The 11,787-nt window shown below is 38.7% G+C and overlaps 3 protein-coding genes across 3 annotated transcripts; 2 read left to right on the forward strand and 1 right to left on the reverse strand.

Moving 5' to 3' along the window:
* The first annotated feature begins 348 nt into the window (after positions 1-348).
* Positions 349-7,088, forward strand: LOC115483329 (signal transducer and transcription activator). Its single transcript, XM_030224744.1, is given in 10 exon segments — positions 349-867; positions 1,199-2,244; positions 2,316-2,801; positions 2,865-3,134; positions 3,191-3,391; positions 3,643-3,705; positions 3,708-3,780; positions 4,338-4,659; positions 5,739-6,111; positions 6,756-7,088. Coding segments are annotated over 8 exon segments (2,544 nt in total). The 5' UTR covers positions 349-733; the 3' UTR covers positions 4,609-4,659; positions 5,739-6,111; positions 6,756-7,088.
* Positions 7,089-8,282: 1,194 nt separating this feature from the next.
* Positions 8,283-8,953, reverse strand: LOC115483336 (metallothionein-4-like). The gene is made up of 3 exons (XM_030224809.1): positions 8,857-8,953; positions 8,580-8,606; positions 8,283-8,513 (listed from the first exon to the last, which is right to left on the reverse strand). Exons 1-3 carry the CDS (start codon positions 8,951-8,953, stop codon positions 8,404-8,406), a joined length of 234 nt encoding a protein of 77 aa, XP_030080669.1. The 3' UTR covers positions 8,283-8,403.
* Positions 8,951-9,284, forward strand: LOC115483349 (metallothionein-4). The gene is made up of 2 exons (XM_030224868.1): positions 8,951-9,047; positions 9,111-9,284. Exons 1-2 carry the CDS (start codon positions 9,023-9,025, stop codon positions 9,209-9,211), a joined length of 126 nt encoding a protein of 41 aa, XP_030080728.1. The 5' UTR covers positions 8,951-9,022; the 3' UTR covers positions 9,212-9,284.
* The last annotated feature ends 2,503 nt before the right edge of the window (positions 9,285-11,787 follow it).

An 11,787-nucleotide genomic window follows, 5' to 3' on the forward strand; every position in this document is an offset into this window, starting at 1 on the left:
AAAGTACAAACTTGTATTTGCCCAAGAAATCCCATAACGCATCGTCAGAGATTGTGCTTTTGGCATAATTTAGCTAAATTCCTGTACGAATTCCTGTGCTTCACCTAATTTGTTGTTGCCAATGTGTCTCATATGGTCAAGAAGTTTGAAATCTATTCATTATAAATAATTAGGCTTTGTGTAGATGGATTTTATGAATGGCGCTCTGCACATGCAGCATACATATTCACACACTCACTCACACATCTCAACACACACACATACAAACGTACATTTAATATCCTTCCTCTCATGCTATCCTTGCCACTTATATGCTTATGTATATATATATTTTATTTATAGTTTTTTTTGATCCATACGCATTCGTACCTAACATTCCGTTTGTGTGAATTTTATGGACAAATCCAACTTCCGATTCGCTTGTGGAAGCCAGCAGCTGGACCTTGGCCAGGTCATCGCCGCCGCCACCACCAAGCAGCCAGAGAGCCTTGCAAAAATGCATTAAACAGTTACAAAATTAAATTGCATGACAAATAAGAAGCGCATAACAAATAACTGAAACAAACACAAACAAGCATCAAAATATATCTGTATAAACAGAAAATCCAACACTCTGGCCTAAAAGCACATATTGTCAGCCGTATCCCTGTCATTGCATCCTGGTCGCAGCATATGTAAAGCTGCTTCGCTCTCGCTAACATCCCATCCATATTCATCCAAACCAATAAACCATATGAGCAGCATGAGTCTGTGGAAGCGCATCTCGAGCCATGCCGACTGCGAGCAGCGCATGGCGGCTTACTACAATAAGAAGGGTCTGTACGACCTGCGTCTCTGCTTGGCGCCCTGGATCGAAGACAGAATAATGTGAGTAGTTGACCCTAGTGTTCTCAGAGTGGCGATTCTTTGCCTGATCAGTGGGTGAAACCAAGGTATTCAGACTAAAACACTGCTAGGTATGGGCGCGGGCTGTAAATACATATTTATAAGGTTTTTCTATTCTCCACACAGAAAGGCTTTGTTTGCTGGAAGAAAATTTTTATTAATATATGTTGAAGAGAATGTTTAATGTAAATTAAACAAACCATATCAGATGGTTCTTCGGAGGTCGAGCTTAAAGCTTATAAGTTTATATATTCTATTCTAACGGGTTTTCTTTCTCTCTCTCTGTGTTGCTCTCTTTGTTTTTCCCATGCAGGTCTGAGCAGATTACGCCTAATTCGACAAATCAATTGGAGCTCGTCGCTGTTAAGTTTATTGAGGATCTACAGCAGAAACTTTTATCAACACGTGCCAGTGATCAGGTGCTAAAGTACCGTCTGGTTGAGCTCTGTGCGCTGATCCAACGCACACCGGCCCTTGAGCTATATACGCATCTGCGCAGCGGAGTGCAAAAAGAACTGCAATTAGCCGCCGAGAAGAGTGTCGCCGTTGCCACCGCAGGCCAATCGATGCCTCTGAACACGTATAATATGAACAATGCCGCAGTAGTTGCCGCAGCCGTTGGTATGAACACTGGCTATGTTGATGCTAGTGAATTTGTAGGTGTTGCAGGCACCGGTGTATCCCCAGTTGCTGGTGGCATGCCAGCCGGCATTATGCATAATATGGCTGAAACTACAGCTCCCGGCTCGATGGGCCCAGCTAAAATGGAATTGTATGAAGTACACAATCAGATATTCCAAAGCTTCAACGAATTCACAACATGCTCTGAAAATCTAAGAGTTTTGGTACAGAACTATCGCTGTATGTTAAACGCACCCAATTCGCCCGATGCGGAACGAATGTTCAAGAGCTTGATTGAGGATAAGACCGCACTGGTGGCTAGGCTGCGACGCAGTTTTCTGTTTTACGATCAACTGCAGGATATGGTCATAACGGAGCTTAAGAACTGGCGACGCCAACAAGCCCTAGCTGGCAATGGAGCACAGTTTAGCGAGAATATGCTGGATGATATACAGCGTTGCTTTGAGCTGTTGGAATCGTTTGTCACCCATCTGCTGACAGCTGTCAAGGAAACACTTTTGGTGCGCATAGTAAACGATGATCCCGATCTGAATTGTCTGCTTGAACAAGTGCAGGTGGCACAAAAGAATCTAGTATGCTCTGCTTTCATTGTGGATAAACAGCCGCCGCAGGTAATGAAGACAAATACACGCTTTGCGGCCTCAGTGCGCTGGTTACTTGGATCACAGCTGGGCATACACATGAATCCGCCCACAGTCGAGTGTATTATTATGTCTGGTGAGTGGATTTCTAGCACATCAATCGCATTTTGAATTGTATCCCTAATTGTTTATGGTTTATATTTGCAGAGTTGCAGGCGCAGCGCTTTGTCACGCGTGGCACACATATGGATGTGACCAATGGCAGTCTGGCTGGACAGTCGTCGGGCGAGATACAGAACTGCTCCAGCACCATGGAGTATCAGCAGAGCAGTCATGTATTCTCTGCTAGCTTTAGAAATATGCAGCTAAAGAAGATCAAGCGCGCCGAGAAGAAGGGCACCGAAAGTGTCATGGATGAAAAGTTTGCGTTGTTCTTCTATGCGACCACAACAGTAAATGATTATCAGATTCGCGTCTGGACACTTTCGCTACCCGTGGTGGTTATTGTGCATGGCAACCAGGAGCCACAATCTTGGGCCACCATTACTTGGGACAATGCATTCGCAGATATTGTACGTGATCCGTTTGTGGTCACAGATCGTGTCACTTGGCGTCAGCTGTCAGTTGCACTTAACACCAAATTTGGATCGTGCACACAGCGTGCCCTAACATCGGAGAATTTGGAGTTTTTATGTAAGTTAAGCGAGATGAAACTTTTCCTACGTTGACCGAATAATATCTTAATAACTTTCTTAGTTGAGAAGCTGCAGCGTGATAATATTGCCGGCGAGCGCAATGAGTTTATTTCATGGAATCAATTTTGTAAGGAGCCATTGCCAGATCGTACTTTCACTTTCTGGGAATGGTTCTTTGCCATTATGAAGCTGACCAAAGACCATTTGTTATCCATGTGGAAAGCGGGCCGTATTACGGGCTTCATCAACAAGGCCAAGGCACACGATGATCTCTTGCGCGCCGTTACAGGCATAGGCACATTTTTGTTGCGTTTCTCCGACAGTGAATTGGGTGCGTAAATTCATTTTAGTTGGTTAAGAGCTTCGTTAATATTATCGCTTTGTTAGGTGGTGTTACTATTGCTTATGTAAACACTTGTGGCTCGGTGACAATGCTTTCGCCGTGGACTGCACGTGATTTCCAAATACTTAATTTGGCTGATCGCATACGAGATCTGGAAATGCTGCGATGTCTGCACCCGACCGATATCAATGTGCAACCATTGGATCGCGATCTCGCTTTTGGTGACTTTTATACACAGCGTTCTGGTAGGACTATAAGCCAATGAAATTAAATTTTAATTGTTTACTAAAGGATTACCTGAAGATTTGATATTGTTTGACAACATATGAGCATTGACAAGGTCTCTAAACAAGATATATTTATAAGCTTGTTTGTAAATTCGTTTAAAATTTGGTTAGTGTAATGCTAAGTGTAATTGTCAAACAAGTCAACTTAGGTCTCCTTTGTAGCACATGACCACACATTAACAATTGACACCTCTTTTTTATCTGAATAGAACCAACGCCCCGCGGCGATGGATATGTTCCCAGCACGATACGCGTGCAGGTGCGTACCAGTGGGATACGGGCTCCATCAGTGGCACGCCTCATCATTCAATGCAGTCACCGCCGCAGGATAGCATGTCGATGGGAAAGTAAGTTTTGCACGGTCGACCTCTTACTAACATCTAGCGTCTCTCTGACCGACTCTTCCTGATATTTGTTTAGCTAAAATTTTTTTTATATATTGTTTTTTTTTGGTTGCTCCTGTTTACTGGGGAGTGAACTCCAACCGAATCCAAAGCAAACCCTTCAAGTAGGGTCTTAGTTTCCTTGCAGTCTCAGCTGTATTTTAATTTTATTTATTTGGCCCATAACATTTTCAAGAGTTTAATTAGATTGCAATACTTTGAAATCGAGAGGGACATAAAAACAAAAAAAAGCGATATCAAAATGTTTAACAATTCCACTAAAACAAAAAAATAATAAACAAATTTGTTCACTGGCGTTTATTGTTTATGTTGTTTTGCTTTTCCTTTTTTCTTTTTTTTTATTACCTTTACTAATATTAACAATAAAGAAAACAACGATTGTGCTACGCAGCTGTGGTATAAACTATGTTACTTACTCTACTCTTTGTTTATTTTCATTTTCTACTTTTATGCGTTTTTGATTTGTTGTGCAAACACTCGGTGTTGTGGTGCCCATCCAGTTATTCTCCACGTAGTGGCATCATGTCTTATAATCCATCGAGCGTCGCAACCACATCCTATTACAGGGATGATTCTGATTCAGATGATAGCACTGTGGCGCGTGAGCTCGAGAATTATGTCAACAATACAGCGCCAGACGATCCCATACTGGATCAGATAAGTCACACCATATTCAATGTGTGCGCCAATGGGCAAGAAGCACAGTGGATGATGCCCACTAAATCAACATATGCCGTGCCATCGCCCTATAATGAAACAGTCCAATATTAAAAACATAAATTCGAATTGCAGGCTAGTTGCGGTTGTGCCTCTTACCGAAAGGTATTTTTTGATACCTACATATCTATCCATATATTTATGTACCAATCGCATACGCAATCGCATCAATATCACCCAGCAAAGAACAAACAAGCAATAAACCAACAATTCGATTTTTGATTCTCAAAACAAATAATCATCATTAGTTTGTTTGTTGTGTGCCACGGCTCTAACAGCGTGTCCATCATTGCACCGCCCTATCCGAGCCTCTGCATAACATAAACTCACGTCTTCACTCGCCACTCGCCACTAGCCACTCGCCACTTGCCACTTGCAACATTCGCCAATTGTCACATTCATTAGATATGCCCGCTGTCGTTGCCTACTTTACTAACTTTTCAAACTTATCAGGTCGCTCGGTTCTATGATCTCATATTCAATTATTTTTGTTGCCTTAGTTGTTCTACTTCAAAGTATTGCCATCTTATTAAGCTTTTCAGCAGCCATAACAATCCAATATGTATTTCTACGTATACAATGAAATTGATATCTAATGTAATTCTATATTCTAATTTTTGATATCATCGCAGCTTACAGAATAGCACCATCATGCATTTGTAAATGCCAAAAGAACATCCACAGCAATGAATACAATAATAGACAACAATTGCATTTTCAGCAAGCAACTGTTTTTTTGGGGCTTCTTTGAAATTACAAGAATACACAAAATATATAAACAATAAACAAGTTGATTGCATGTATATTTTTCCTTTTTATATACCTCTTTATTATGTTTGTTCGTAATTGTTGTTACCATCACTTGATGAAACTTGATGTTATTGTTGTTAATGTTGTTAAATTGGCACGAGAATCGAATGCCTTCGACGTAGGCGGGGGGCACCGTTCGTATAGATTAACAGTTTTTCAATCGTACACCTTTTACCACATATTTCTTTTCACTAAATACATTATTCGTTTATATCACAACTAACATCATTTGCCGACTCATTCCAATGATTCACACACATTTGTATTTGTTTTAGTATAACTCATGCGTCTTCTTCTCGTTTACTTGCATTGATTTATTTATTTAATTAATTTTGATTTTCTATTTTCTATTTTCAAATTTTCTTCAATTTTAGTGGTAGTGATTTTCCCATGGCGGACTTTGATACGATGCCGAATTTCGATGTGTATAAACTATAAGCCTATTCAAAGCATACGCCACATTTATATATACTTATATATATATATATATATGTATATGTTCGCAAACGATATATATGTATGTGAAGAAAAGAATGTAACATGAAATCGCGTAAACAAATGAATCCTATAAAAAGAATTTGCCGCTATTAACGACGTCCATTAGATGTTTACTCTAATCAAGCAACCAATATACCCTACAATTCACACAAAATCGGGCACATCGACCTTAACTTATCAAACTATTTTAACCCAAATGTAAATTTTACATATTTGGAATGCATCATTGTGGCATGTGTTTTATTTTTGGTATGTATATAATTTATTAGTTTTTATATTAATACAAACCTATTTCGGTAGCCCGTAAAGACACAATAAAGTAAGGAGAAAATTTTTGTGGTTGTGATCTCCAATTCGTAGAAACACTTAAAGTTACCTTTGTAAGAGTATTATATACACACAAATACACTGGATGAAACGATAGCTACTGTAACTAGTAAACGATTTAAGTAAATGGAAAATGTTTTAGAAAGAAATGTGTTTTATAAAAGTTTTATTCAACAATTTTATCAAATGTTTATCGTATATTCGAATTTATATTGTTGAATGTATTTTAAAATATATAAATATATATATATATATATATACAAATATCTAATTGGAGTGACACAAATTGGAAAAGCTGGTTTCAGTAGTCGCCTATATGTATTGGCTCTCTGATAGACTAGTCGAGAAAATGAGTTTGAACTGAGGAACGGATTGTATACGAATTTACACATAGCCAAAATATATTTATATGTATGTTTATCTAGTTGTATGTATAGAAGATTTAACTTAAAAAACCGTAAAGTACATTTTGAAATGGAATTTCATCTAAATGTTAAATGTGGTTAAGTGTTTATGCTAATTGTTTGTTTTTCAATTATTAAACAATGTTTTATTTATTCTTGCAGCATTTGTGAAACGCCAAAAACGAATCAACTAAACGACAAGAGCAATGCATGCAAATTGCGGCACTTCAACACACACACACAGCCCACACACGTCACATTACACATACGCACACACACAAACACACGCACAGAATACCAGATATTAAGATTTTAAATTGTGCTTAAATATGTATATGATTTTTATATACGCAATTTACATAGGTGTGTGCGTCCCTGTGTGTGTGTGTGTGCGTGTGTGTAATATGGTTTTAGACACGACTTTGTCAATTTTGTCAAATGTCTGTATGAAAATGATTTAATTTTAATGGATTGCGTGATCAGCACGTGAATTTAGTTAGTTTCCTTTTGTAACTACGTATATTTGTTGAATCTAAATTTGTGAGTTTATTATAATTTAAAATCGTTTATTTTGTATACGTTTAAGTTATTTAGTTGGGACACAAATGTACCTCAATTGTGCTCATTTTAGTTATACATTACGTAAGTACGTATTATACATATAAATATCTGTATATGCATGCATATATATATGTCTATATATGAATTGCTTTATGTATAAACCCCTTTTCATTGGCTTCCATGCTGCAAATGCAAACAAATTTCATTTATGTACTATATTTGATATGATTTTCATTAAGGACAAAGTGTGCATTGCATTAAAAATGCGTTAAAAAAAAACAAAAACAAAACAAATATATAAACAAACTGTTGCTTCTGTCGCCCACACCAAGGACACAAAAGCATGAGAAATGATAAACAGATGAAAGTAGACGACGATGAGGATGAAAATACTATTTTTTTGTGTAAACAATTAAGCTTTTAATGTGAAACTGTAAGAATTTTATAATACTTCTAAGTAACCCAACTTAATCAATAAATATATACACACTATATATATATATGTATATATATATATATATATATATATATACAAAGATTAAAAACAATTGAAGTTAATTACACATTTTTGTGCAGCTGTTAAAGCAAATTTGAATTGAGCAACGACAAACTCTTTATGTGTGTTCGTGTTGAACGTAACGTTTTCAATTTTTAAATGTTTAAATATAAATTAAAAGCTCGCGCACACATTCCCATAAACACAAACACCATACACACATACACTCACACACAACACTCACTCTGATATTGGGAAATAGTTTTGAAAATGTGCACATTATTGATAAAAATGGAGTTATTTTTTTAAGTGTAAGCAATATACGAATTGAAAGAACTAAAGAACTATTCTTGTCAAAATGGCCAATAAAGATTTGATTTTTAACATTATTTAAGAGTGTTTTGTTTGTTTCTGTTCTCTCACCTTGTAAGTAGAATCTGAAACATATGAATTTACTGTAGGCTTAAGAGATTGTGATGAATGCTCTGAAACTGTCTGCTGGTTATGGCTAGATGGTTATGGGTACTCAACTCGTCTGTTTATTGCGAGCAGCTTACAAACTGGTAAATGTTTGCTTCTACTAAGTTCCAAGTTGACAAAATCTCGCTTAAGTGAAAAAAGTAGTCAAACAAAGAAATTCAAATAAAAATTGTGTTTTTTATTGTTGGTACTAAGTTGGTGTGCATCAGTGAGTCAGTCATTTGAATATATCTATATACATTTATGATATAGTATTGATATATTCATATGTAATCACTTTTTGTCGGAGCAGCACTTGTCCTTGGGTTCGTTCTTGCAGGCGCACTTGCATTGCTGGCTGCAGGCGCAGTTGTCGCCGCACTTGGTGGCCGAGCACTGGCAGTCTGTGGGCAACGATACCATAATATTTCTCCAATTTGCTTTCTATATATATATGTGTATATACTCACTGGTTCCACAAGCCTTGCAAACCCATTCTTTGTTTGTTTATTTGTTTATTTGTGTTTTTGTTTAGAAGTGTGTTCGACACGATGTTTTCTCGCTGACTTTGTTGACTCTGTTCAGTGCCGCTGGTATTTTATAGATTTTCTGGCTAATTCCGTCTTTTGCACACCATTCGGGGGCTAACAAGTGGAATCATCAATTAACAAGTATTAACCATATACATAGCTGGCTTATCAAGGCGTGCGCAAAATTGCGTAGCCGACGCGATATCAGCGTATTCACTTTTGCGCACGCTGAACACATACAGCTGCACACGGCTTGTTTTATTTGTCTTATCAGCTGTGCGAAACGATATAAAAGGCGGGCGTAGCGAGCCCATTGAGCAACAGTGTATCAACAGCAGTCGTTGTGTTAAGAATTTTATAAAACAAAGTGAACTATAATAAAGATGCCTTGCAAAGGATGCGGAAACAGTGAGTAGAGTGAAATCCCCGATCAAGTGATGGTCTATATTAATGAGCCCAATCCTGCTTTAGACTGCCAGTGCACGTCCGGCAAATGCGGCGGCAACTGCGCCGGAAACCAACAATGCCAATGTGCCGGCAAGACAGCTCCCAAGTGCTGCCAGACCAAATAAGATGACGTCCAAAGCAAGGCCTTATATGAATACCCAGCTCCATATTGAAATCTCCGACTGATTAATTTTCTACCAAGAAGTTTAATAAATTATATATTTAATAATGAATTGAAATTAACCGTTGTTTGCCTAAGTCTTTCGATCATACAATTTGGCTTGAAGCCTAGAAGATGCTCGAGGCTAACACATTGAGCCGAGTCATTTGTAAGGTAAATCTGAGGGAGTAACAGCTAAAGATATGAGTTCCGTAAAAATGATTATTGTTCTACAAATAGGACAATATCGTAAGTTTCAAAAGTTGGAAAGTTGTTTAATTTGCAGCCAAGCAAAACACTCAACAATCATACAGGCACAATATGTGTCTACTCAAGAAACTAAAGTATCATCATTCAGTTTAGGGGCACTCAAGTCGACGTAGTCTTTAAGCTGGCAGCAAGTGGGGCTTGGGTGACCAGGGTAGGTTGCCCGGCGAGTCCTTGTGCAATGGCTAACAACTGTTCAGGGCATGTAAGTGCGCAAGCTGCACTTGGGGACGCTGATTGCATGACAGGTTTGACAGACATTTAGTGGGGGCCCAGGTGGGACGGTAAACACGAATGTATCCAAAAAGTGCATTAAGCGCACTAATTGCAATTGACAATTGCATTACGCTGGCCCGAATGGTGAGTCAAGACCTTGTCCTCAAACCGTGCAACAAAATTTTCAATTTCAGCGTTTTTAATAGTGTTAAAGCGTCGGAAATGAAATCGCGCTCTGAAACTTGCTGTTTGCGCAAAGTCATCAAAACTTAATTTGTATGGGGGGAAATTCGAGCTCAAATGTTTTTACAGCCATTTCCGGAAACGGTTGCTAGTCGAAATGTCAGTGGCACTCGATTTGCTTGCCTTGGAATGACACACGGATATGTGGCAAAAAAGATAGAGAAAAGAAAAACCTTCAGCATTCTGGCAATAACTCAAAAAAATATAGTCATGCAATGGTTTTGAATGTTAAAATAAACATAAATGGGAGAGTATATGAAATAAATATTTGAGCATTTGATTAGTTATTGATGAGCTACTGGAACTTAAATTCAGGTGAGAATGAATTTCATACTTATTAGCTATATACAAATCTTTTTATCAGGGTATATTTGAGTCGAATAGTTAATAATTATTTTCAACATTGTTTGTTGTATTGGGCAGTCAGCGGAAGTTGTTGTCACGGCATTTCAGATTTGTGTTGATGTTAAAAATAACGCGAGAAATTCTTTTCGTTTTATTTTTGGCTTGGTTTGGCTTCGAGCGCAAACCCAAATGGCGATACCTGGTCCGAGTCGACATGAGATGCAGCCGCAAGCGGGTCAGGGCGATGGTGAGTGCGATTCGTTGTCGGGAAAGTTGCGGCTTAAGCCACACGCTGCGTATACGCGATATGCGAGCCATTTAATTCGCTGTCGCGGCCTTTAAGCACAAACGCAAACAGTTAATTACGGCATTAAGTTTTCATGCTGCAGTCAAAAAAGGCGGCATTGGCCGGGCCAGCAAGGGAGCGAAACAACTGCAATGCGGGCACTTCGTGAGCGCTTTGTCGCCAGCAGCAGAACGACAGCCGGGAGCATGAGCAGGAAGCAAGAGCAGGAGCAAGAGCAAGAGAGCTGAAGTCACTCTGAGTGCGAGTGCGAGTCCATGAAAAGAATGTGACGTCGCATCACTTATGCATAAGAACATTTTAACTTTTCGTTAGCCACTTTAGACTTGGGCACGTTCCAGGGCCATGGAGATGGTAAGCGTGACTCGGGCTGGATTCGATGGTTGGGATACGTCGGCTCGTTATGGGGCATGTTTATCTTTTGCGTGTGACTTTTGCCTTTTGGCTGGCTCAAGTTTTTCTATTGTTGCGGCCAAGTGTTGAAATCAAATAGTACTGAAAAGCAAGCACACACACACTCAGACACACACACACTTATACTGTTGCAGTTGGCAAACAAACATAAATTAATGAAATGCACAAAAACTCTACTGTCTCTCGCTCTCTTACCTTGACTCTGCAATGTCGGAATATTCTTAATAATTTATTGCATTTTGTTTGCTAAGCGCTTCAAAACTTGCTGAACTTTTCAACATAAATTAACAGATTAGTTGTTGCCTGCCAGCAACAGCAACAACAACAACCACCACTACCACTACCACTAGGAAAATATTTTCAACTTTAGCAGGTGGCCTTGGAAAAAAATGCGGATAGTTGCTTTTGTGTCTGCCACAACAGCTGCTAATTTCCACTGTACTATGCTGAGGATTGCGCTTAAATGTTGCCGAAAAACTTTTGCAAACAAACACGCACTGCAATCGCCGTGGGATCCACCTCGCCTTTGGCCACTATAAATCTTTGCTATTTTGGCAAATTTGTAAATCTCTTTGGCCTCCCTTACAGCCGGCCAGACCCGACGTGACTGTGGAAACTGCAAGCATTTGGCATCAAATATATATATATATTTTAATTTGTAATTCGTGTTACTTTCGCTACTTAATAGACAGAACTCTTAAGGCTTTGTTGGCTTCGGCTTAAAGTGCTCACTATTTGCCAGCTATTGTGAT

Source organism: Drosophila hydei, unplaced genomic scaffold, assembly GCF_003285905.1.
Source record: "Drosophila hydei strain 15085-1641.00,03,60 unplaced genomic scaffold, DhydRS2 tig00008119-arrow-pilon, whole genome shotgun sequence".
Taxonomy (NCBI): Eukaryota; Metazoa; Arthropoda; class Insecta; order Diptera; family Drosophilidae; genus Drosophila; species Drosophila hydei.

What these genes read in the sequence shown, in the direction of transcription:
- LOC115483349 (XM_030224868.1), top strand. Translation starts at nt 9,023, where the DNA reads ATGCCTTGCAAAGGATGCGGAAACA. An exon ending in TTGCAAAGGATGCGGAAACA is followed by an intron (nt 9,048 to 9,110) that starts GTGAGTAGAGTG and finishes ATCCTGCTTTAG; the next exon opens with ACTGCCAGTGCACGTCCGGC.
- LOC115483336 (XM_030224809.1), bottom strand. Translation starts at nt 8,953, where the DNA reads ATGGGCTCGCTACGCCCGCCTTTTATATCGTTTCGCACAGCTGATAAG. An exon ending in TGTGTTCAGCGTGCGCAAAA is followed by an intron (nt 8,607 to 8,856) that starts GTGAATACGCTG and finishes AAACAAACAAAG; the next exon opens with AATGGGTTTGCAAGGCTTGT. An exon ending in TTGCAAGGCTTGTGGAACCA is followed by an intron (nt 8,514 to 8,579) that starts GTGAGTATATAC and finishes CGTTGCCCACAG; the next exon opens with ACTGCCAGTGCTCGGCCACC.